Source organism: Falco peregrinus, chromosome 2 (assembly GCF_023634155.1).
Source record: "Falco peregrinus isolate bFalPer1 chromosome 2, bFalPer1.pri, whole genome shotgun sequence".
Taxonomy (NCBI): Eukaryota; Metazoa; Chordata; class Aves; order Falconiformes; family Falconidae; genus Falco; species Falco peregrinus.
Window position 1 is genome coordinate 104,770,750 of NC_073722.1, and position 24,423 is coordinate 104,795,172.

Genomic DNA, 24,423 nt, shown 5'->3' on the forward strand with positions numbered 1-24,423 from the left:
TGGCTGCTCCGTGCCAGCACCATCCCACCTCCGCCAGGACCTCACTAAAACATGGTCATCTGTGTCCCACCAGCTGCACAGCCCCTTCTGGGGAGCAGTCAGTCCAGTTAATTCTGTTAAATAACAAAACGACATTCCGTGCAAACCGTGACAAACTGGTTTCTAAACATCTGGGTGCGAAGTCTCAGCATCCAGCGCTTAGGTGGGACACAGCCTCCCCCCAGGCCTGGGGGCATCTGGGCTGAGGCACCAGGGAAGTCACCAAATACCTCTGGGAGCAGTGCCGCCGCGCTGGAGGCTCGGGCTGGCCCGGTTCATCGCTCCAAGGTGAATGGATGCACCAGAGCCAGCGTGCCACCTTCTCCAAGGGAGGAAGGACTTGCAGAGATTCTCCAAAAATAGTTAGGAGAAGGCAGGAGGAGGAGGATGGGGACTGACGTGACTGGTGCCACTGCCTGCGGCTAAATTTCTCATGGAGAACTTTCCAAGAGGACTTCACCAGCCTAGATGAGGGCAGATTATTGGTACTTAATGGGTACTCAGTGGAGGAACTAAGCACTTACCAGGGTGTGTTTGTGTGTATATGCTGTGATTTGGCTCTTTGTAGGTTGTCCCACTCCATCCCTGTCCTGTGCTGCCTGCGTTTCAGAGGGAAGTGCTGTGAGGCTTGTTCCTGGCTGGGCACAAAACCCTGTGTAAGATACTCAGTGGTGGTGGTCTTCCCGCAGCCGCTGTGGTTAGCAGCAACATGGTCTCCTGGATAGTTGCACAGGTTAGGCTTCACTCACCTGTGCTTTACAAAATGTCACAGAAATCCAGTCTTATGTCTTAAAAAGAGTTATTTCATGGAAATTCATGTCTAGCGGCAGGTCTCACAGCACAAGCCCCGGCTCCCATGCAGACTGCAGAGCACTGACCTCCCACCTTACGTGCAACCCACGTTTAGCTGCTATTTGCCACTGTGTGGGTATCGTGTCACCCTGTTTTGTGTTGCACCCCTCCTGCTCTGCCAGAAGGTGTTTGGAGAGGCAGAAGGTGCTTGGAGCAGGGGGAGCACTGAAGGCACCGCAGGCACAGGCTTGGCCGGGCAGGGAGCAGTGCTGTGCCAGAAAACACCGCTGCTGCTACACGGGGTGATAAATCGTTTCAAGAGGGTGATGACAGGCTGTTCCTCAGCCTCCCCTACGGGGAAATGGTCCACGCTGCAGGTTCAAGGTCAGGTTTATCACAGGGCTTTGCTGGAGCAGAGAAGGGAACGTGATTTTTGATAACGTCTGTTTTTTTCAAAAATCCGTATGCACGGATGTGTGATTTCAGTGTCGTTCCCAGCCAGCCAACAACCCCAGAGCCCCGGCTCCTGGCCGCTCTGTGCTCCAGGCACACACAGCGGCGCTGATCTCCGCTGCCGAGCTGGCTTCCTCACACAGACCGGTTCTCCCGTGGCCGGGTTGGGGTGAGCGAGGCTGGACACCCCGGGGGATGCAGATGCTCGGGGTGGCATCACCTCTGGTGCCCTGCGGATACCGTCACGCCTTCGTGGTGGAGAAACGAGCGCGTTGGGTGTGAGTAGCCTGCCTGCCGCGGGTGCATGGGTGGCACCTGGAGGTGTCACGTTTTCTCCATTCAGCCTGGAGCAGGGACAGCTTTCCCTGGGCAGATCTCAGTCACGGGCTGCCTTATGGCTGGCTGGCCTGGATGGAGCTGTTCCACCTCAAGGATGCCCCGGAGCGCGATGCTGCTGTGCTTGTGGCTGCCAGCGCGGCTGGGGCTTGGCGCTGGCTTTGCCAAACGGGCTGGTGCAGCTCACAGCCCTTCAAAGATGCCCAGCCTGAGACAGCAAAATGCTCCATCAACCTCAATGTCTCCAGTCATGCTTCAGAGTGATGCCCTCAGGAGCTCTGAGCCTTCCTCCTGCTGGCAGGGGTAGGGTGTCCCATCCCATCTCTGTCCCATCCCATCTCGGTCCCATCCTGCTGCAGCAAAGCTCAAGCCTTCTACATAAGCAAACATCAGAAATTAGGAGTGGGAGGAAAAGGCTGAAGGTATCACGGTGTACCTACAATGCCAGTAAGTTACCTCAGCTTTTTGAAGGTGTTTTTTAAGGTGTGTTTTAAGGACTGCTGCTCTCAGGTGCTGAGCTGTTTTAGGGACCAAGCAAACTCATAGAAACTGAAATCAAACAGCTCTCATGTAGGGAAAACAGGGTTCTGGTAGAGCCATTCCATTCTTACTGCCATTTACAGTGGGGCTTTGGAGAAGCAGTTTATGGTATCGAGCCATCACTCTGATATTTAAAAAAAGAAAAGAAAAAATCAGATTAAAGGAAAGCAAACCAGAACTCCCCAAATACAGACCAGATAATTTGGAATCGTTGCTGCTGCTCTGCAAGACTCCCTCCAAGAGCCAGGTAACTCCTCATGCTGCTGCAGCCAGGAGAAGGGCATTGAGGGGAGTGCAGAGCTCAGCCTTCAGGGTGCGGAGACCCAGCCAGGGCACAGGTACAAGCTGCCCATGCTGCAGCGCATCGAGCTGGGATGTTGCTGAGCTGTTTATGCAGTACCAGCACGACAGGCTGCTTCATTGCTCTTCCCTCTTAATACTGATGTTGTTGACCCGGGTTGCTCATTGGAAAAAAACACCCCCTGCTTTATATCTTGCATTGCTGTGTGCCTATAATCTCTTTATTTCGTGTCATTCGTGTAGAAAACAAGGGAGCAGAGAAGGCAGCAGGGACCCGGAGCTGCCCGACGTGTGTGAAGATGAAGCTACATCCTGAAGCTGCCTGGCTGTGCAGGCTGGTCACTCACGTGCTGCTGCTGTTGTATCCATCATGGTGTTGTCTAGCACCCATCTGCCCTCATCACCAAGTCTGGGGCCTGCAAAGCAAATAAAAAAAAAAAATTAAAAAAAAAAACCACCACAACCCAAAAACGGACCAACCCAGAAAACCAGAAAGGAGGAACAGAGCAGCAATAAGGAAAAGAGGAGCCCTCGGGCAGCATGGCTGGCAGGGGGCTGGCTCGGCCTCGTGGGCGGCTGCGTTCTTCATGCAAGGTGTCCGTGCGCTCCTCCGTGTGTGCCTTGCTCTCCACTTGCGCTTCACGTGTGGGCTTTGTAGTTGGGTGTCTTGGCCGATGAATGCGGTTTTATTTGTAACGCGAGGAACCAAACGTCTCACGGGTCGGTCGCCCTGGAGACTTTTTTTTTCCTTTGCTTTTTTGCATTCTCTATTTTAAGCATCAGGAAAAAAAATCATTACATCAGAGTCAGGTTTTATATCAGAGGGTAACTGTTTTATTTAATGCACGGGTAAAGCACTTCTGTATATCCGGACACGGTCCTGCTCCTGTTGGAGCTGATGGCAGAATTTCTATGGATGGTCCTGCTCCTGCAGAATTTCTATGGATATCAGTTAAAGGAGGATGAAATCTTGCTGTTGGAGCAAATGCTGTCACTCTCTATGCCTTTCCTTCTCTTTTTTTCCCTTCTCTTCTTACCCCTCAGTTCTTGCACAGTGTAAATCCTGCCAGCGTCGGTGGCTTTAGTCAGGGCAGCGTCATCAAACAGAATCACTCGATATTCCCAGTAACGTGCAATGAGCCTTGGAAGGTCACAGAGACCTGGTGCACTGGGATGTGCTGTGGCGTGGAAGGGCTTAGTGCACCCAGGGCATCTGCTAGCCAGGCATGCTCTTCCCGAGGGGCTGGGGCTGCCCTCCATCCCCTGCGCCCAGCCCTGTGCGCACGGACCTTGTCCTCAAAGCTGAAAAGAAGTAGCAGCTTTGGGGTTTATTTTCCTGAAGGATGATTTCCTTCCCCTCACTCATCTCTCAGCTCCTTTTAAATTACGTACCTGGTGCTCGTCAGCTTTAATTTCCTGATAAGTGACCCAAACTGGGAGAGCTCCCTGGCATGCCAAATGTTGGTAAAGGGTTTTTAGACTAAGGGAAGTGACAGAACACAAATGAGATCAAGACTTGATCTTTTGGGTTTTTAAGGCTTTAATTTTTAATTTTATTTTAAGACTGTCATTTTGATGCACGTGCTGATGCTGCTATTTTATCCATAGTTTGCTTCTAAACTTGGGATTAGAAGCTTCATCTCTACAGTTTGATAACAGGTGAGAACTTGCACTTAAAAGGGCAAAGGCAGCTTTTTCAGTGGCTGTTGACTATAAGGAATTTCACTCCTACACTCAGAGTAAAAACCAGTAATACCAATCCATCAAAATATCCGTTAGCATTTTCCCTTGAGCTTTAGGGGGTTTGAGCATGCCCCTGGGAAGCTCATGGGATTGGACTCTTATTTTATAGTACTTAAATAAAGGACACGACGAAATTTGGTTCCTACTTCATCATAGTGTCTTTTTTCAGGTTAATCCTGAGGGTTTGGGACTTTTTTCCGGGACTTTTTTCCCTAATTTTTTGTGCCGGGGGATACGTGCACGAGGGTTGTTGGTAGCGGCTGGTGTACTGGTGTTGCTGTTCTGTTCACTGCAGCCGTTGGGTGGTTTGCAGTGTTTCTGTACCAGTGCTACCAGTGCCTGTCCCCAGCCTGCCACCTCGCCTCGCTCATCTTCAGCCACCTCGGTGGTATGACCAGAAGCAGTCACCAGCCAGAGCTCTGCCCCACATCTCACCTGTAAATATTGGCAAATGGGGAAATAATATCGCAGCGAGTGTGTTTTGTCAAGGGGATCTTTTGATTTTTAAAGCAGGCAAAAGTGTTGGATCCTGTAAAGGTTACTGCTCAGGGCCTGCGCTCTGCATTGCTTGCAGCCGGGTGGCAAATCCTGCCTGCATTTGTGTGGCTGCAATGGCTGTGCGCTCAGCATCCTCCGCGGGCCCGTGGCTCTGCTCCGGCTGCGTGCCATGATGCATCCCGCGGGCTGGCGCTTGCATCCCGCTGCCTTGTGATGAAGATGTAAGCACCCAGAGGAAGGGATGGAAGATGGTGATGAGGACTTGGCAAGCCTGAGAGCGCAGGGGGGGCTCTGCAAATGTGGGAGGGGGGACTGGCCAGGAGGAGCCATTGCCTGCGGAGGGGTTGGTCTCTGGATGCAAAGTGGTGTGTGCTGGGGACAAAGCGCTGGGATTGCCACCAGGTCCTGCTGCACGCCAGGGGCTGAGCTGAGCAGCCCCAGGGAAGTGGTGGGAGCAAACTGGTTTGTGGAAAAATGGACCTTCTCCAGCGGGTGTCCTGGGGGCTGGGGCTCGGGCTGGCTGTGGCAAGGACAGGCTGCTGGCAGTGGGAGGAAGGCTGTGGTGCTGGGTGAGTGCCCAGCCTGCGTGGGGAAGTGACCTTGGGTCAAGGGCATGTCTCGGGAAGTTGCCTTACCCCTGGGAGAAAAGGCAGTACCTGTAGTCCTTATCCCCATGGGACTTCTGAGGTCTAAGCAATACTGGAGTCGTGCTCAAAGAGCTCTAAGACTGCAAACATGGGGATATTTATTGTATTTTTAATATATGGTAAGAATAATTTGCTAATTCAGTCAGTGTTTGTGGTTATTCTCATGATGCCCAAGAGGCTGGGAGATAGGGGGGCAAGGCTGCTGGAAGGCTGTTCTCAGCCTCAATTAATGCAACCAGTTTAATTATAATTTACTGGTTATGTCATGCTTCTGTAGTGGTAGCTGAAATGTCATTTCAGTTTTGGAGAGAATGGGTATTTTTTATGATTATCCCCAAATTGGTTTTGAAACAGTTGCCCTTTCGGCTGAAAGAAATAATTCTGGAGCTGTTCCCAGAGGTCCAGGGAGCGACCAGGGCTGCACAGCTGAGCTGGTGTCACACCTTGGTCCCCAGCCAGCCCGCCAGCCTCTGGGGTCAATCCTTTACCTCCCAAACTCCTCTGTATTGCATTGCGGATGGCAGCCTGAAACCTTGCCTGAAATGAAATGAGGAAGGTGCAGCAGCAGCAAGAGAAACGCTCGGATTTATCCAAAGGCTTGGTAAGGCGACTGTAAAAACACGCATCTTGCTTAACTGCAATGAAATTTTTATGTACGCGCACGTTAGGGCAACTGGGAGCAACTCTGTTTTGCTCTGAAGAATGGAAGAGGCTAAAGAGATGGTATTTATTTGAAAATAAACATCTTTGGCAAGCCAGTCCTTTTATCTGTCGAGGAAAGTCATTCTTTTTAGCTGGATGGCTAAATACTTGTGAACGTGGGGACGGGGTCTGGCATGGCAGGGCAAATCTGAGCTGGCATGGGCACGCACTGATACTTCTCTGCATACCCTGCATTTTTGCCCTCCAAATCCTTGCTTGCCCCTGTTATTCCTGGAGTACCAGCATCCCACAAAAAGAGGTACTGGGATGCTCTGCAGTGTGTCAGCGGGGTCTGTCGTGGGGAGGGCTCCTCTTTCCCCCCGTGCGATGGCAGGCTCGGCTCTGGTCAGCTTTGGTGGGCTTTCCCAGCTTGGGGATGGCCTGGAGCGAGAGGCCCGGAAAGAAATTTCTCTTTTGGGGACATGGCATACCCTTTTGGTCTCCAGGATGTCGATTTCTTTGTCTTGTTCAGTTCAGTTCAGGAGGTAGTGCTACGTAAAAATCCTGGTTTAGTGTCTCCTGTCTGGCACGGAGGGATGCTGCAGTGATATCTTTAACCCTTTGGGCAGGAATGTGTCACTGTGAATGTCACACGTTGCAAAGAAATGAGCTTTTCAGCGTTTTAATGATGCATTGCAGCATGTGAACACGTGCACAGATCACCACTCACGGTGTTTATACCTCAGCTCCCCAGCCGTGCCCATGTAGGGGCTACGTGCGTTTCCCAGTGGTGTAGCCTCCAGACACGGCAGTGTGGGCAGACGTGGTGCAGTTGTGTGATGTGGCCCCGGAGCGGGAGCAGGTCCCTGGAGCGGGTGTGTGGAACCGAGAGGGTATTTGCAGCGAGCCTGTGGCCGGGGGTCCGTGCTGCGAGGGGCAGAAGGAATCCCTGGGAGCTTTGGCTGCAGCGCCGTCGCTCCAGCCCGATCCATGTAGGAGCCTCTTCTCGCAGGAGAAGCTAAACCACCTGCAGCAGTCAGTGCGACCGCGCCGTGAATATTTTTTTAATTTTTTTCAGTGCCTTGAGACACAAGAAGCAAGCTGCTCAGCAAAAAAATGGGCTTTCTGAAAGGTCAAGTGGCACATGTCTGTGACATGCTTGTCAGCCTTCGGAGGGTGGGTAACTCAGGCGTGTCCTTTGCCAGTCACGGTGGCATCAGTTGCTCTCTTGTTTGTGTCACATCTGGGGCCAACATCTCCTGCCCGGGTGGTGGCTCACTTTTTGCATCTTGCAGGTTGCAGATTTGAGAAATTGTTGCGTTTCGGAGCCAAAGGCGCACGTGGAGATGCGTGCCGAGGTCACTGCAGGTTTGCAGGCACAGGGGGCTGCAGCCTGCCGCGGGTACCAGCACGGGCTGCTGCCCTTCCCTGCTGCAGAGAGATGCTGGGGGGCTGGAGATGGGAAATGGGGTGGCTTTGGGTATCTCCTCCTTGCATGTCCCCTGTGATACACCATGGGGGGGACACCTGGTAAGTGCATGTCTGGCGAGCCCAGCATGCTCCTGCCACTGTGCCCCATTCTGTGCCTGCCCCGTCCGCTTTGGCAGGTCTCCATCTCCCCTGCTCCGTGCCAGAATTTGGCCCCTGAGCCAAGCAACAGAGTGCAAAACCCACGGAGGCTAAATACAGCCCCGGCTCCTTGCAGCGCAGTGTTGCTAACCCAAGCTGTGTTGTTTTGGGGGTCCTAGGGAGAGTGGTTTGACAAACGCTGCCCTGGAAAACATTCCCAGGGAATAAAACAGGGAAGGTGGGAGCAGCCAGGGGTTGGCCATGGGAAGGCTGGTCTTGTGTATGGCTGCATCCGAAGGGAGCCCAGCGGGGGGACAGCGTAGCTGTTCCCTGCAAAACAAATTGCAACTCCATGAAATGACTCCCTGGATGGGGTTTAATTCCTTCTTTATCGCCAGACTTGCAAGGGGAGCTGGTGGGAGGAATTTTGTGTTCCTTCATCACAGCTCGATGTCCTGAAGCCGTTGGCAGCCCTGAGGCAGGGGCTGAAGGAGGTTTTTCCCCATCTCTGTGGTGGGTGGCCAGGAGAGCTCCTTCGCTCCCTCTGGCTCAGCGCTGTCCTTCTTGTATCTTCTCCAAGAAAACCAGGAGATTTGTCCTGCCAGCCCAGGGGCTTGGTCCCAGCCCCTTGGAGACCCAGGCTCTCTCTAAGGGTCCCACCTGCCCTTGCTGGTGCTCAGAGCCCCTTGTCCCCCACCAGCTGCAGCGAGGAACAGCCCTTAGCTGGTGCTTTGGGCTCTCTTCCACCGAGCAGCGCAGTCGGGTACATGAGAAGCTATGGCATGATTTCAAGTGATGCTTTGATGGTGCAGCTAGTGCAGGAGATTCAGAACAAACGCGGCAAGGACTGTTGTTGTCTCTCTGGTGGTGTCTCTGGGCAGACTGGCTGAGCGAGCTAAAAGGGTCATTGGTGGTCCTGGACAGCTTTATCAGTGATTTCCAGACGTAGAGCCCACGTCTGCTGTGTTTTGCTAGGTGCTCAGTATCGGTGTTCTGTTCTGCTGCAATAAAAGAAGGTCCGTCTCTGGGATGGGCGATGTGACCTTTGTGTGGGATGGGGACAGCGGGAAAGGCAGGCTCCGTTCTGCCCCGAGAGGATGGGGATCTCACTAAGTGTGACAACATTTGCAAAGGAGGAAGGACAGTGCTGGGGGTCCTGCTGAGAGCTTGGGCACCTTGGGTACCTTGGGTGTCCAGCAGGATTACTGGAGCCTGGAAGGCAGATTGTTGTTTTCTGTGTGTGTATATAACTTAGCTTAGGTACCAAACTTTGCTCTACCAGGGCACACTCTCAGTGGTGTTTGCTGAGCACAGCACTGAAAGGGATTTCTTTTCTGGCCCAGAGCCTCCCACAGCAGGCCATACTTGGACCAGGTTCCTCCCAGCCTGAATTAACCTGGATTATCCCATGACCCTGTTGCTCTGAACGCAGCCTTTCATGGGACGAGGGAAGGAAAGGATCTTGAGAGTTAGTTGCTGCCTGTCACCTTTCCTTCCTGAAGCAAAGCCATGTATGCTCAGGGTCGCTGCTAGCGGACACCCAGGCCCCAGGCAGTGACCACAAGCCATCAGTCAAAGCATTCCAAAAAAACTGTGTAAATTCAAGAAAGAGTAAATTGCAACTTTTGAGGATATAATTGGGATCCTCTGTGCCGTAATTTTGCTGCTGTCTTTGATTTACAGGCCTGTTCTGTTAGGATTTAAGTCTCTCATTATACTTGATGTTAAATATATGACTCTGTATGTACTCTGCTATAATTCAAGCATGACGTATATGCACTCAGTACTGTAATGGCACGTGGCTGTTACACTGTAAATATGTACCATGAATAGAGAGGCTTATTTTTTGCATGCTTTTGTACTCTAGAACTGAAGAGAAAATGACAATAAAGTCCACAGAGATGACAGTGGGTGTAAGTGCAGTTCCAAGAGGCGCTTGTTGCTGGCTCTTGTGTGCTCTCTGCTGTTCGAGCCCTCTCTGTGCTTTGAGCTACAGCAAAGAAGGGGCTTAGAGGGTTCCCACCACTCCTTTCATCCCTGCCCTTTCCTTGTTGGGCTTTTCCCTGGACAAAGAGACTCAGCGACCCATTGCGCTTCGGTACGGCATCACCAACGGTTACAACATCTCGCTGTAACGGAACCTGTGAGGTTGGTCTTGCCTTAATGGCATTTGGTTCCAAAGGAACATGTAATTTGCTTTGGAGGGAATTGCCTAGAGCTAACTCAGCATGGTTTGTGGAAACCTCAGCAAACCCTGGGCTTGCCTGGTGCTGCTGGGCAGGACTGGGGCGCTGAGCCCACGGTGCTCCGGGGACCTTGCTCCAGGGCATGCAGAGGCACCATGCCCATCTCATTCTTACAATGCTTATAAAAAAGAAGAGGAAAAATAAAATGAACCACAAGGTGAAGGCGTCTGTCTCATCACCTGTCATTAGTGTTCTGCCCAAACAGGCAGCTCATTCACGGGTATGTAAATGGCTAGTGCCATTTTCACATAAATGAATGTGAAAGGACCCGAGGGACAAAGTGGCAGTGACCCAGCTCTAGGGTCTTCTCTGCTCACCGAGATGTCCTGGGCTTTGCTGGTTCCCCTGACACCTTGGCAGCCTGTTGCCGGCACCACAGTGAGCTGCCCAGGAGGAGCCAAGTGCCCTGACCAGAGGGGACAACCGGGCGGTGTGTCCCTGGCACAGCCCAGCGCCGGCAGCACGGCATCCCCTGCCTCGCTGCCCTCGCTTTCCCTCTGCCATCAGCGGTCAGGGGACAGAAACAGGGACACCAAACCCTTTCCAGCCAGGGATGGTCTTGGGTCCAGGTCTGCAGAACTGACCCGACAGCAGGAGTACACAGAAAAAAGAAGAAACCTGGAGGCAATGTATCCCGAGGTGTGTTTTGTCGGTAGAGCTGTGCTGTTGTCAGGAGGGTATGTGCTGGGGGTGAAAGCTCAGTTTTGCTGGACCAACATTGTTTCTAGATGCTTCAGCAAAGTCTCCAAGTGTGGGCAGAGCTTTGCAAATCCCCACCTTCCCCTTCCTCCTGCCCCGAAGAAAGCAGGAGCCCACTTTGTGCTATAGCCAGTGGTCGTGTGCCGGGAAATTCATCCCATCAGCAACATCCCTGCCTGACTGCCTGAGCCAGTCCTTCCCTCTCCCCCGACAGCTGCTGGAGGATGGCAAGGCACGTCCCTGCCTCATGTTAGGATGTTACAGCTTCGTTTTCAGGTCCAGCTCGCAGCAGCTGGCTGCACACCGCAGCCATGACTGGTGCTTCCCAGCCAACCCCACTAAGCCAAACCCTTGCTATTTATTTTGCAAACGCTGAGCAAAAAGCACTTCGTGGCCCTGTCACTTGTAACGAAGGACAACAGCAATTACCAACTCCTAGGTGCAGCCCCAATTAAAACAGAGAGGGGTTTGGCTTGCATTTTATAAGCCACGTAGCTTTATTTATTGCCTGGGGATGTTTCTTTCTAAGAAGTCCAGTCTTTGCATTTTTTGTTCAGGGAATGGCCCTCTCCGGGTTGGCGATGGGAACGGGTGCCTGCGGCTCTCTCGGATCACGGCAGGGATGGCTGGGGCTCAGTGGCTGCAAGGGGCACAGGCTGACTCGCTGCTGGAAAAGCGGGGGGGAGCTCCATCACCAGCTCCTGCGGGCTCCAGGCAGCCACTGAACATCACTGTAAACTTTTATCCTCCTTCCCCCCCTGCCCCAGTTGTGTTTCCTAGCTTGTTTCTGGCACCCCAGCGCCAAATGAGTGACCGACAAGCTGTACCCTGCTTATGTGCCGGGTCACTCCGTGCTGCAGCGATCCCCACCAGCTGGGTAAGGAAGGTGCCGCTTCGCCTTGTGCCAACGGAGAAGTGATTTGTGTGATAAGCTCAGAAAAACACGCTCAGATGTGCCCCAGTGCCACAGCAATGGGGCTGGACCCACCGCAACCACTACCAGGAAAGGACGGAAAACCGCTCGGTAAGAGGGACCGGCAGGAGCTGGGGGTGCGAAGGGGCACATCGAGCATCACTAACGCGCCGGCACTTTTGCTGGGTTCATGCGATTGCCCACGCCCGTGCCAGGTGGACTGATACCCCAGTGTTTGAAGTCACATAGTCGCTTGTTCCCTGGGGATGCTGCATCCTGGTCCCACCTCGGCAAGGCACATCGCTGCTACCGTCACGCATCCAGCCCTGAGATGCCATCAGTGACGTGTCCCAAGCCAGTAAGTGTTCCCAGGGTTTATGGTCGTGTTGGGATTTCACTGGGACTCGGTCTGGGGTTTGATCCAGCCAGGTAAATGGCTTGAAAGCCACCCCTCCTCATTTTCTTCTAAATGGGCTGCGTTTCCAAATGGATTTCTTGAGCAGTAAATTATAATTTAGTGCTTAGTATAATATTCATTAAGAGCTCACTTCTGCTGTAGCATTATACCAAATACTAATTATTAGAAATTAAGGTGACAGGAGGGAATAATACTCTGAGTTGTGTAAGTAGGAGTAATAACAGCCTGGGAGGGATAAGCAAAGCAAAGCAAAGTGGGAGAATTTCCTTTCTATGGGGAAATGAGAGGCAACAAAACCCCCAAAGCAGGCATGGAGCCACGGCTGCCTGGGCAGAGGGTATGCTGTGAGGTGCCGGGCAGGACAGCTGCTGGGGGGAAGGGGACAAAAAATAATTAAGTGGAGGAGTCACCGTTGTGGGATCATTGGGTTCCAAGTGTCCGGTTTTGGGGCATCTCTGCCTGGCAGCATCCATACAGGGAAATGAGCTCCAAAGGTTCAATCTTGCCTTGACATTATTTTTCTGCTTCGTTTGCTTAGTTTATTATGATTTTTTTTTTCCTCTTCAGGCTGAAATTAAATTTCCTACAATGATTTCCAGCAAAACACAGGAAGATGTTTCTGCTGAGTCTGGTATTAGATGCCAGCATGTGTCCTTACAAGCTGCAGGTTTGGGTGCTGGTAAGCAGGTGCTGCCTGGGTTTTGGGCATGGTCCAGCTACAAATGGGTGGTGGTTTTAAAGCAAAAGTTACAGCCCAGGTGGAGCTACACCACATTTTGTTGTGCCAACTTTGGCCACTACCGCCACTGAAAACTGACTGCAGCATCGGTAGGATGGATGAGGGGCAGGATGAGAAGCAGGGGAAGCACCCGAAGCCAAGCAGGGCTGTGCGAGGGACGTGTATTTTCCTGTCCCCAGCGAAGGGGGAGTCATCAGCCCTCAGAAGACACAGCCCCAACCGAGTGTAACCCCGTTATGAACTTCACCCTTTATTATTCGTGCTGCTCCACACCAAGCTGCACAGCCGCCTCCGAGGCTCCCCTCCAGCGCAGGCTGTTTAGCCAAGCTCCCTTTTTCCTATGGTTTAATTAGGGGGAAAAAATGACCTTGTATGTGAAAGTGATCCCTTTGTTGCCAAACATTTCCAGGTTTTTTCTTTTCTTCTCGAAGTAGGAAAAAGCCATTTACTGTGTTCTTTTCTACGGCCATTTCCAGGGAGGTCCAGCAAACACAGCCAGGAGCCATCAGCAACCAAGCCCTGACCGAGTTTCTTCGCTTGAGTAAATCAGTGTTTTGCAGCTAATGTGCTCCGAATGCCCATTTTCTGTGCCCCATTTATTTTCACGCAGGGGCTGGGGTGCAGGGGAGGCAGCAGCAGGGCAGCTCTCCGTAAATCCCACCCAGGCCCTTGGTGCTTTTGCTCCCATCAGATTTTATGGGGTGTGATGTGCAAAAACATTAGGGGAGAGCTGCCGGGCACACCAGCCCGGAGGACCTCACGTCGCCCGTCTCCCTCCCTCCCTGTCAATCTGTAATTTTTTTTGGCAGGGGAGGTTTCTCAGGGCTGTTTCAGGAAGGGAAAATGCTCTTGCTTAGCCTGGGCCAGCCAAAATCCCTGCAAAAGAGATTTTTTTTGGCATGATAGGGGTTTTTTTCATCTTCTCCCTGTCCCATCGGTCCCTTCAGCCCCGCCGCGGGATGGGGACGGCAGCCCTGAGCCCTGTGCCAGCGAGGGAGGGACTGACCCGCTGCCACCTTGAGGTGAAGCAATTAAAGCATGTGGCTGCCACCAGCGTTTCCTGACTGTAATTAAAGCTTTTAACGAGGAGACATATGGTAACCCCTCCCCCCCAGCCCCAGGCTGGCATTTTGCCAGCTGTGGGTTTATTAACAGCTGCTAATTACCCCATCATTCAGCCTATACCTAGAGGAGGGCTGCATCGCCTGGCCCCAAGTGCTCAAATCAACTGTGAATGCTGCCCAAAACAAATATTTTATATCTTTTTTTTTTTTTTTCCCTTGCATTGGGAACTGAACCCCCAGGCACTTGCAGGGCATTTTGGGGACGTGACCACCCCTGGGACACGGTACCGGCTCCTTCCTCGCTGTACCCGACCCCCTCCTCCCTGCGCAGGCGCTGCCAATCTGACTGCAGGTCCTCGCAGCCAGCGAGCTTTTTCTGTTCCCTGAGGTGAGTTTTGCTGAAAACCTGACCGTACCGGTAGCTGCAGTGGGTTTTGAAGCCTTCCCTCACCCTGAAGACCCCCCAGCCCCAGCGAGCCTCGGGTCTCCTGCGTATCCCCGGACCAGGAACGCGTGTTATCCTGGTAAGAAAACTGGTGGCTTTGTTCCCCCTAGTCTCAGCTCTGCTGCTGGGGTGTTTACTGGTGACAGTGGGGCTGTTTGCCCCCTGCAAAAGGCTCTTGGTAATGCATTACAACAGCTGGTTCTGTTTTTTACGTTGGGTCTTGTGGAGTACCTGGCTCCCAGCCTGGGGCTCTTTGAATCTTCCAGCTCCACGCAATTGTGTAGAGAAAACGAGGATTAAAATCAACCAATGGAAGTTTCTTTAAGGGCCGGTCCCAGGTCCCGCTCCTGCAGCAGTTTGGTGCCATCCTGTCTCTGCCATCCTTGTACTGCACCGCTGTCACCGAAGGGACATGTGTCACGGCCATCACTGCTCCAACGCACTGAATCAGCCTCTGCGAGGGTTGGGAGCCCATGGAGAGCGGGGTGAGGATGGACAGAGAGGCCACTGGGGATGGAGGTGGGGGGTGCAGAGCTGCTCACCAGCATCTGCACCCCAAGGGGCCCCACGGACACCTGAGCACAATTCAGGGCTGGGAATGTCCCTCTGGCACTGTCAGAACCAGCAGCTGAAGGACGAGCCTCTGCAGCAGCAGGTGAAGCTGACAAAAAAACCCTGTGGCCTTCACCAGATGCAATAACGTTGCCCGAGAGTGTGAGGTTAACCGTTCTTTTAAAATATTTCATTATGATCGCTCAAATGTTAGGAGCGCTGGTGACAGGACACCATTTTTGGGAGCAGGAGGCCGTGAGGCACCGAGCCCGGTGCTCCCTGAGCAGGTCTGTTAGATATCCGCACCAGGAGGGCTGAATGTTTCAGATCAAATTTACTTATGTGACATATTTACCTACTTAACGATACAGGGGATTTTGCCTCAGTAGCACGAGACACTGAAATCACACATGTCGTGGTGTCCAGGCAAATCCATGACCCCCTGCTCACCCACCACTCCAGCTGGGAAGACTATACTGGAGAAGACCTTGGCATTGTGCAAGCTGTCAGTCAGGAGAGGAGAAAGTGCAAAGCTTTGAGCACAAATGAGTGAAAATAATTAATTTTTGAAGGAAAATACCCTGTATGGGTGTACAAACTCAGTATGTCCTGATCCAGCTTTCTGCAAACATGTGTGTCGTCTCTCTCATGGCACATAATGCCTAAGAAAAATGTCTCCTACAAATTAAGGGTAAAAGGTAAACCAACTGGTTTATCTGAGGAGACACTTGATAATTCTCAGTGACTTTTAAGTTACTAAGTTGTTTTCTAAACAAGCAAGTTAATTTTTTACCCGATTCCCTATTTTTTCCTCCTCTGAACTCTAGCCTCTAACAGTCACTAAAGAAGTCTAGAGCTCAACATCAGAAATTAAATTTCCTCTGCAAGGATTTCAAGTGGCCACCGAGTCTCATGGGTTTCCAGGTGCACATCAAGGCAATATATAGTGGAAGATCCTGGGTTTGCCAAGCTCGTTCTGTGTAAGTCTTCAAGCACCAGGGAAGAAAGAATTGCCAAGTGTATTTTATGCTTTTAACACATTTTATTATTATAATACCTTCTAAATTATTCACAAGTTTAATACCTTTCAAACACCTACACTAGCAAAGCAGAAATTAGTATTGATACTTCATGATACGCCTGTACAGGAGATTCAAAAGCTGCTGAGGCAAATGGACAGATGCACACAGACCGTAATGTATTTTGAATCAAGTACAGATAAAATAAGGTTATTTAAGTGACTTCAAAGAACTCAAGCACATCAGTCAGTCTTCACAACATTTTTACAGGAAAATCTGGTTAAACATGCATAAAATGAACTTTGCTATTTAGTAGAAGGACACTGCACAACAAAAATAAAATCACCTAGATCTATAAAGCAACATAAGCTAACACAGGACAAAATGATCAGATTGCTCATTCACTCCAGTGGCTTCAAGATCTTCGGTCTACAGAGCAGCATGCTGTCCCTGCTTAAAGAAAACACAAGCTACCTCTTTGCAAACATACATGGAGTGGTAAATAACTCTAAAATTCCAAAAACTGGGCTTAAATTCAGTATTGATGTTAACAGATCCCTTTCTCTTCAGAGCCCTGACAACAGCATCAGTCTTACTCATCTCTACGTGCATCCCAGTTGTCAGATGTTAAAGCAGAGTGAACAGGCACCTTAACGAGACACTGCCTGCGCCACACCGCTCCTTCGGCAAACTGGTGCAAAATCCCAGTATCCTCACTGACAAAAACACCGACTCATGTTACCTGAGCTGGTTTCAGGCTGGAAACTCACACATTCTTACAAATCTTACTTAAGACATTCGTTTTTTTTTTCTAATAATCCTTAAAATAAACAAATGCTACATTGAGTTCAAAATTAACATTCCTAAGGTCAGGAAGGTACCCTTACAGCCAGGTTATCCAACCCAAAATTTGCTTCCAATCACCAGTTTCAGAGTTACATTTTACAGGTGTTTTTTCTCCCCCTGGTGCCGTAGGGGGATGTTAAACAGACACAAACTGACACAATTCAACAGCTTTTAGTCTAGATCTTGACAGGATTAGAGAAGTAAGCCATTAGGGCAGATGCTTCTGGAAAGATAAGCCCTTATTATTTTAAGCAAACAGTCTAAATTATTTTTGTTGCCTTTTCAGAATTTTCATTACAACAACTGATCATACTTTTTTTATTTTCTTGCTTTTCTTTTCAACATCATTCAGTATGTCTTGCAGTTTCTTAGAGTTCTGTGCCAAGAAAGTAAAGCTTTCTTTGAAGCTGCTGATGCCATACTTCCTACAGGTATTCTCCAGCCCATCAAACCACTGCAAAATCTTCTCAAGCTCAGCCTGAACAACCTTTTGTTCTTCCAGTTCTGCATGCAGGGCCTGCCCAGCGGCCACCTCAGCCCTGTACTGCTCCTGCAGCTGGTGGACCTCATCCTGAAGGACCTGGAACTGTTCTTTGCTGTAGGGATACTGCTCGTGGACCTTGTCCTCGGGCAGGAGTGTGTTCTTAGGGATGTTTAACACCAGCTGCAGAAGCATTTCTTCCATCGTACTGAAGAGTTTATCAAAGCGCTCCTTCATGAAGAGGAGGAATTTCTCCGTGCTTTTCCGGAGTTCGAAGGGGCTGATTTTGCAGCCGGGAAACTCGTTCAGCTTCTTCAGCATGACGCTCTCCACCAGCAGCATGGTTTCAAAGAGATAGTCCTGGAAGGCGATGTAGACACGCAGTATGCACGTCTGGGGAGTGAAGCCAAAGAACTGCGCCTCGTAGGCCATGGGATCGACCGACATGGCGGCGGCCGTACAGCGGTACGGCAGGGAGCGAGAAATGCCGGCGCCGGGGAGACGGGCCTCGCTGGCGGCGGGAAGGCCGCGCCCGCAGCTGAGGGGAAGGCGGTTCCCACAGGAGGCCCAGCGCAGCCCCTACCTTCCGCGCCGTTCGCCGAAAGACCAGGGCCGCTCCTCCCGCCCTACAGCCGCGGGCCGGGGCCGGTGACAGGGACCAGCGATCGGAGCCGCCGCAGCCGCCCCGTTCAGTCACCACTTCCCGCTTCTTTCGAACCGCCTCAGGCAGACGACCTCTCCGCCAGCCAATTAGCGACGGCGAGGGGAAATGCGCCGCCCAATCACCAAGCGCTCCAACCCCCGGGGCGGGGAAAGCGCGGGAGCAAGCGGTCGCTCTCGCTGCTGGGCCAATGAGAGCGCAGCGCGGCCGCGACCGCTACCAGAGCCGATTGGCTGCGCCTGGAGATGGCGGCGGGGGCGGTGCCCGCAGGCGCAGACGCGTGGCGGAAGCGGAAGTGGCGCGAGGCGCTAAGATGGCGTACCAGACCTTCCGGCAGGAGTACCTGCAGGTGCCGCCCGTTACGCGGGCCTACACCACGGCCTGCGTCCTTACCACCGCCGCCGTGGTGAGTGCGGCCGCCTCGGCCCCTCTCCCTCCGGCCCGCGCTCCCGCGGCGCTCCCTGGGGCCCGGCCCGTGCGCGGGGACCGTTCTGTGGGGCCCCGGCAGCCGCCCGCCTCCTCCCAGGGCCGCGGGGGAGTGGGAGGCTGCGTGGAGGGCGTCTGGGAGGCGCGGTGAGGGTGGTCCGGGCCCGGCCGGCGGGCTGGGCGGAGCAGGGTGCTTGGGAGCCGTGGTAGGGGTTACTTCAGGCGCCACCCGTCCCAGGGCCGGGGCTCTGCCCCGCGGGGCCCTGGAAAGCAGCGCTGCCGCAGCCAGCCCGCCGCGGAGCCTGGCAAAGGCAAAGCGCAGATGCTAACAGCAGCGTGAGGGGGGTTCCTGGGGCTCAGTTTTGCCAGAACGCTGTCTGTGCTGACTGAGAGCTTCTCGGGCTCTTTTTGGTACAGAGTAAAGGGGTGTGTATGTTTTTTTCACGGTGTATTGATTCCATCAAATGTTCTGTTCTTTTTCAGCAATTAGAACTAATCACACCCTTTCAGCTGTATTTCAACCCTGAATTAATATTTAAGCACTTTCAAGTAAGTGTTTTCCGGAGTATGGGAGGTTTTTAAGTACGCTGTTGAGTTTGTAAATGCTTGTCCTCTCAGTTTTAAGAGTTACAAATGACTATGACTTTTCATATTGGAGATGCATTTTTAAAAAACATGATGAAGCTAGAGTGAAGAGCACTGTATCTTAGAGTAGCCCTTAGATTCCCTGACTGTAAAGGAAACTTCAGTTACATTGTTACTTGCTTTTCTGTTCAGACAATAATAAAAATAAGCTGTCATGTTTAAACTCCTTGTGTTTGTCTTTCCAGGTATGGAGGTTAATCACAAACTACTTATTCTTTGGACCAGTTGGCTTTAATTTTTTATTTAACATGATCTTTTTGTATCCTTCATTAAGTTTGTTTTCTTTCCCTGGAAAGCAGAGCTCCAGAGTACAAACATGTTGGTATACATGCATATAGACAAAGGTTCAGTTCTGCTCTACTGTGAAGTTCCTGGGAATTTAGCAATGCTGACTTTGCTGATGCCATGAATGGACATCAACAGGATCTCCTTCATAAGTTGTCAAGAATTTTACCATTTTATTTTTTGTCATGTTAAGACTTTGCTGTACAAGTCTGATCCTTCAGGTTGGTTGTGACATAAAGGAGAAAATCCCAAGTAACTTTTTTTTCTCCTGGGTTATCCTCTCCACTGAGTATCCAGAAAGAGCCAGTTGATGAAATAAAATGATAAAAAGCTTGCATCTGAGCTGATGTATAATTGAATTCTTTTCTGCTTGGGATCTTTCTTTAACCTCATTTCCAATCAAATTTTCCTGACCTGCAACTTCAGATATCGTTACTGCCGAATGCTTGAAGAAGGCTCTTTTCGAGGTCGGACGGCAGATTTTGTATTTATGTTCCTTTTTGGAGGACTCCTAATGACCGTATCCTTTTTTTATTCCAAACTGCATTAGTAAAGCTAAAGATAGGTGAATGAGAACTGAAACAGTGATGTTACTTTTATCTTAATTCCTAGGTGATAATATATTTTGTTTGTCCTGCAAGAAATAATGGTATTTGTTAAAGTAGTTTTGAATGCTTTGTGTGTGATGCTGTTAAACACTGGGGTGGTCTTTCAGTCAAGCCTGAATTATGGAAATTATATTATCAGATAAAAGGTGACTGCTCAGTGTGTAATTGTGCTCAGGTTGTCTGAGAGAAATGCTGATGCTCCAGTGATTTCATGCTAAATTATACTTTAAAGATACCATTCATGTTGTGGGTACCTTGAATCCTGCTATAGGTGTTGAATTTGATGGACAGTAGGCTTAACTTACTTGAACCTGGGAATGGAAAGTTAGCACTTGAATGGAAAATACTGGATTACAGGTTAAGCTGTGAAATTCTTTTGATGCTTGACCTCCCAACAATTACTAAGTGAACTGTTTTCTTTAACTACCCATCGCAGATTTTTGGCCTGTTTGTGAACTTGGTTTTCTTGGGTCAGGCATTCACGATAATGCTTGTGTATGTGTGGAGCCGCAGGAATCCCTATGTCCGTATGAATTTCTTCGGCCTTCTCATCTTTCAAGCCCCATTTCTACCCTGGGTATTGATGGGCTTTTCACTGCTTTTGGGGAACTCCATCATTGTGGATCTTCTGGGTAAGCAATTGCAAGAATCACAAGGACCTGTTCCTGCTAATGTTTTACATGAAACACAAAGTGTGGAAAAACCGAAAGGCTGAATGCCTTTTACTTAGTATTTATTCATCTAGTATATTTGTAGCAGGCTCTTCTGATCTGTAAACATCATAGCATATTCTGTGCTCTAAAAAGTTGGAAAGAGCTTCTGATGCTTTGGCTTTTTATTGCTTGGAATCAGACCAGGTACATAACCCGATTGTGGGCATTGGACTATTGAAGTAAAATAGCTTATCTTACTGGTTTTATCAATTGTGAATAAGCCGTAACATCAGTATATTTAATAATAATGACAAGCAATTTTCCTTGTATTAATGGCCTGTAGTGTAAGTTAAGCTTTTTGTCTGATGTTAGTGTGCTTCGTTGGTTTGTCTATCTATATCTCTTGTTGTATTCTTCTGTGAAAGAATTAATGTGTGGGTTATTTTCTTGAAAACTATGAAGCATTTCAAGTTGTAAAGGAGAAGTACTGAAAAATCACCATTTGTCTTTCCTTTATATACTAGGCATTGCTGTTGGGCATATATATTTTTTCTTAGAGGATGTCTTTCCTAATCAGCCTGGTGGTGGAAGGCTTCTGAGAACACCATCTGTCCTGTAAGTATTGGGGTCTGGTTTGGAACAGATGTAGGAAATGTGCTTGTATGGAAAACTTCATAATTCAGTCACAGCACCTTCTGGTGAATTAGGCAGCTTGAAACAGAATTGTGGTGTGTCTGTACTTACTTTTTTTTTTGTTGAACTAATGTGTTGCAAACAAAGGAAGGAGGACCTTATGGATGTGTAAGTGGGAACTACTTCAGGAGAAGGGCAAAAGGGGTTTTTATAACTTTTGATTTCTTTGGTAATGCTTCTTAGTCTTTGCCGAGTTGCCTGTGGGTGGCACCAAAGATGCATGTCTGTTAAAGAGTCCTGTTGTGTATGAACAGTGTGGCTGAGGTATTAAATATATTTAATATTTTTTTCTTCTGTAAATCATCCTCATTTCACAATTTTGGTAAAGATCTTCAGTGTTTATAGTATTGAGTGTACTGTCCCTACTTAGCTCTCTCTTGTGTAGAGGGCTGCAATAATCTGTAACGCTGTACAGCAGCCTGGGTGAGAGCAGCTTGCCTAAATGACAGGGCAGCTGAGACACACCGAAAGCTGGGCTCTATGAGACTCTTAGAATTGTCTAGAGCTGAACTAATTCTCTTTGTTTTTGTTTGAATGGTCTGCAAAAGCCTGGATAATTAAAATGTCATATTCAGGCCCATGCTTAGTTTAACTGATGGGTCATAACCTGTTTGATTGGAGAAGTACACTGACACTGATAGTGTATTTTTGTTCGGTATAGGCTTCATCTTCAGGAAGTAATTGTACCAGGTGATGGGTGCAGCTGTGGCTATGCTATTCTAACTTGGCCTCAGCAGCTGAAGGCTGTTTCTGGTGAGGGTTACCTTCATGTAAATGGAACTCTAGACAAATTGAGTGTCCAATTACACATGTGTGGTAAGGGTGTATTTGAGATTTCCCATTTTCACAGGGTATATGCACCTAGGCGCATGCAGGAGGAGTCTTAAGGCTGTTCGAGCAATGTGTGCTGTCTCGGTAACTCTTTTCTTTGGAAAAAGTGTCAGCCTGTCTTCAGGCTACCATTTAAATCCTTTTACGTGTCTGTTCAGAAAGCTGCTTATGATTCTTGTCTGGGTCTAGAACTGTGGATTTTTTTCCCTAGATGCTTTAATTTTCTTTGTGTTAGCTGTAATCCTGTAATACCCCTGGTATTTTCTTTTTTGCTGTTCTGACATGTCCAGTCACTCTGGGTGAGAGAAATAATCCCTTTAGCTATTCTAAGAACTGTCTGGTTAAGCACGCTGTACTTTCAAGATGTGTTGGATATAATGATTGCTTGTGTACAGCTTGTGATTTTTTGTTTCAAAGAATGTACTACCGTTTTGTTTCTGGATAAACAAATCTGTGGGGAGAGTACCTCTAAAACTAGTTTTGAGAGTGGCAAAATAGCCTATGAGATTAAGCATGATTCTTGTAATAAATTGGAAAATCTGAGTCTCTGATGTTGTCTCAAATGCAGTCTCTTCTGTGGATTTTAAGTCTGCTTGTCACTGCCTGCATCCTGCCTGTGAGAGACTGAGATAATACTGCCTGTATTTGACTCGTCGTTTGTCTGCTTCTCAAGATGTGAACAGCTCTTCAGTATCACATACATGTTTTGCTCCCTTATCCTGTCCTGGGAGCGCAGCACATGCTAGCTGCATGAAATTCTGCCTTACGCTGGAGGTGGAATTTCAACTTTCAGCTGAATCTTGTCAGTCTGGGTTGATTTAGGCACATAATTCTAGACCTTCTTCCAGATGGCTCCTAATTGACTTGTGACTTGGGTGTAGAAACTTTGGCAGGCTGTTTCAGAGGGAGGTTGCCTTTACCTGTGCAGAATTTGAGCAGTCTTGGTCCTATTATGGAACACGTATTCTAAAGGACCAAAAATAAAAAAAACCTTTTGTTTTCCAGGAAGGCAATATTTGATACACAGGAAGATGATCCTAATTACAATCCTTTGCCAGAAGAACGACCGGGAGGATTTGCATGGGGAGAAGGTCAGCGCCTTGGAGGCTAATCAGTGTTTGTGCCAACACCCAGTGACAACTGGGAGAAAGTGACCTGAATGAAGTTCCATACCGGGGACACTCTCATTCCCCGTCGCAGAAAGGACACTTTTCGACAGCTCTATGGTTTTGAATACAAGCACTTTATGAAATGGCAGTCTAGTCTAAGACACTTCCAGGCTACCAGTGTCTTTCCCAGTCAGGGAATATATATTGTGCTGGTAATGAAAATACTAATCCAGTGGAGCCAAAAACTTAAAACTGGAAACAATTTCCTGTCAACTTCAGTTAACAAGACTATGAGTACTTGTTTAAAATGATTTCTAAAGCATTTTTTTCAAGTTATTTGATACAGGAAACTATATGGGAAACTTTACAGGGGACAAAACCAACTTTTGGGGATTTAACTAATTTTTTTATTCATGGAAAAAACAGCTGCAAGTTGGTTGCAAGTGTAAGTCCCTGTTTTGGTGGCAAAAGGTTTTTTAATCTGAGATGCTATTGACTCCAGTCATGTTTGAATTGTAAGCAATACAACACGCAGCACAGTGCAGGCTGTTCGGTTTGCCTTTTGGGTTTCTGGAATGTGCCTCTGTGTGAATACACTTGCAAGGCTGAGACTACGTTTTGATGGCTTTTCCCCCCCAAAGACCCTGTGTTCAGGTGTCCAGGTTTGTCTGACTGGTTTGTTTAAAAAAGCAGTTTTACAAAACTGACCTCCCACACATGCACACTTCTAACAGTTACTAGATGACTTGGAAGAAGTTACAGAAGAAAACTTGGCTGGAGTCAGAACTGTTCAGATATTTCAGATGATGAGTTGAATAAAATGTCTCATGAATCTTTTTTTTTTTTTTGGTTAATCCTTTGTATAATTCTGTAGTCTTGATGCAGCTGCTGAAAAAGCAGAGGTTGGAAAAAGCCAAGTCCCTGAAGAGACACCATTAATGCAGTCTTTTCCCACAAGTCTCTCTTCAGAACTGCTCAAGGTGTTAAATGAGTGATCTGTGTATGAAGTATGTTGCAGAAGGACTGAGTGTCCAACACGGGTCAGTGACAGTGGGTATTAAGCTTGAACTTATGTTGATTATAAATAGCGATATGAGAGGCCACATAAGGAATTCAGAACACAGCTGAGCTCATGTTCAGTCACTCCTGAGACGCTACAGACTGTACTGGGTAGCTCTTTATTGATTATCTCATGGATAAAAAGAGATACTGTTGAAACTGCATCTTCCTCCTAATTTGGGGAGGATAGGCTTACCCCTGACACACATGAGACTATTTTGTTTAGTCTCAGATTTTGCTGCTCTTGAACACTGGCTACAGGTTTTTTAACTTGTTTGTAGTCCTGGAGATGAATGTGTTGGGATCTCATGGGGAAATGCCTTGTCCGCAAACAGTGTATTAGATTCTGCATTTTATCTGTTAAAGGTTGTAAAAACTGAAGGGAGACTTCCCCCCCCAAAAAACCCATGGACTTTAAATCTTACTCTCTAGGTGTACTAAAAATATTCTGGGTATTGTTGCTTCAGGGTGG

General features: G+C 49.2%; 3 protein-coding genes across 5 annotated transcripts in view; 2 read left to right on the forward strand and 1 right to left on the reverse strand.

Annotated features, from left to right (window-relative positions):
* Positions 1–9,466, forward strand: part of CAMKK1 (calcium/calmodulin dependent protein kinase kinase 1) — a 107,484-nt gene extending 98,018 nt beyond the window's left edge. For all 3 annotated transcript variants that reach the window (XM_055796738.1, XM_027791087.2, XM_005240578.3), the window contains one exon: positions 2,704–9,466. In XM_055796738.1, coding sequence (XP_055652713.1) covers positions 2,704–2,776 — 73 coding nt within the window. In that variant the 3' untranslated portion in view covers positions 2,777–9,466. The remainder of the gene's footprint in view (positions 1–2,703) is intronic.
* A 6,191-nt stretch (positions 9,467–15,657) lies between these two features.
* On the reverse strand, positions 15,658–17,706 carry MIS12 (MIS12 kinetochore complex component). Its single transcript, XM_005240577.4, has one exon. It carries the CDS (start codon positions 17,426–17,428, stop codon positions 16,808–16,810), a length of 621 nt encoding a protein of 206 aa, XP_005240634.1. The 5' UTR covers positions 17,429–17,706; the 3' UTR covers positions 15,658–16,807.
* A 208-nt stretch (positions 17,707–17,914) lies between these two features.
* Positions 17,915–23,728, forward strand: DERL2 (derlin 2). Its single transcript, XM_055796742.1, has 7 exons — positions 17,915–18,048; positions 18,552–18,617; positions 18,899–18,972; positions 19,425–19,518; positions 20,043–20,238; positions 20,784–20,874; positions 22,789–23,728. The coding sequence occupies exons 1-7, from the start codon at positions 17,956–17,958 to the stop codon at positions 22,892–22,894; spliced, it is 720 nt and encodes a 239-aa protein (XP_055652717.1). The 5' UTR covers positions 17,915–17,955; the 3' UTR covers positions 22,895–23,728.
* The last annotated feature ends 695 nt before the right edge of the window (positions 23,729–24,423 follow it).

What these genes read in the sequence shown, in the direction of transcription:
- MIS12 (XM_005240577.4), bottom strand. Translation starts at nt 17,428, where the DNA reads ATGTCGGTCGATCCCATGGCCTACGAGGCGCAGTTCTTTGGCTTCACT.
- DERL2 (XM_055796742.1), top strand. Translation starts at nt 17,956, where the DNA reads ATGGCGTACCAGACCTTCCGGCAGGAGTACCTGCAGGTGCCGCCCGTT. An exon ending in TTATTTAACATGATCTTTTT is followed by an intron (nt 18,973 to 19,424) that starts GTATCCTTCATT and finishes CTGCAACTTCAG; the next exon opens with ATATCGTTACTGCCGAATGC. An exon ending in CATCATTGTGGATCTTCTGG is followed by an intron (nt 20,239 to 20,783) that starts GTAAGCAATTGC and finishes TTTATATACTAG; the next exon opens with GCATTGCTGTTGGGCATATA.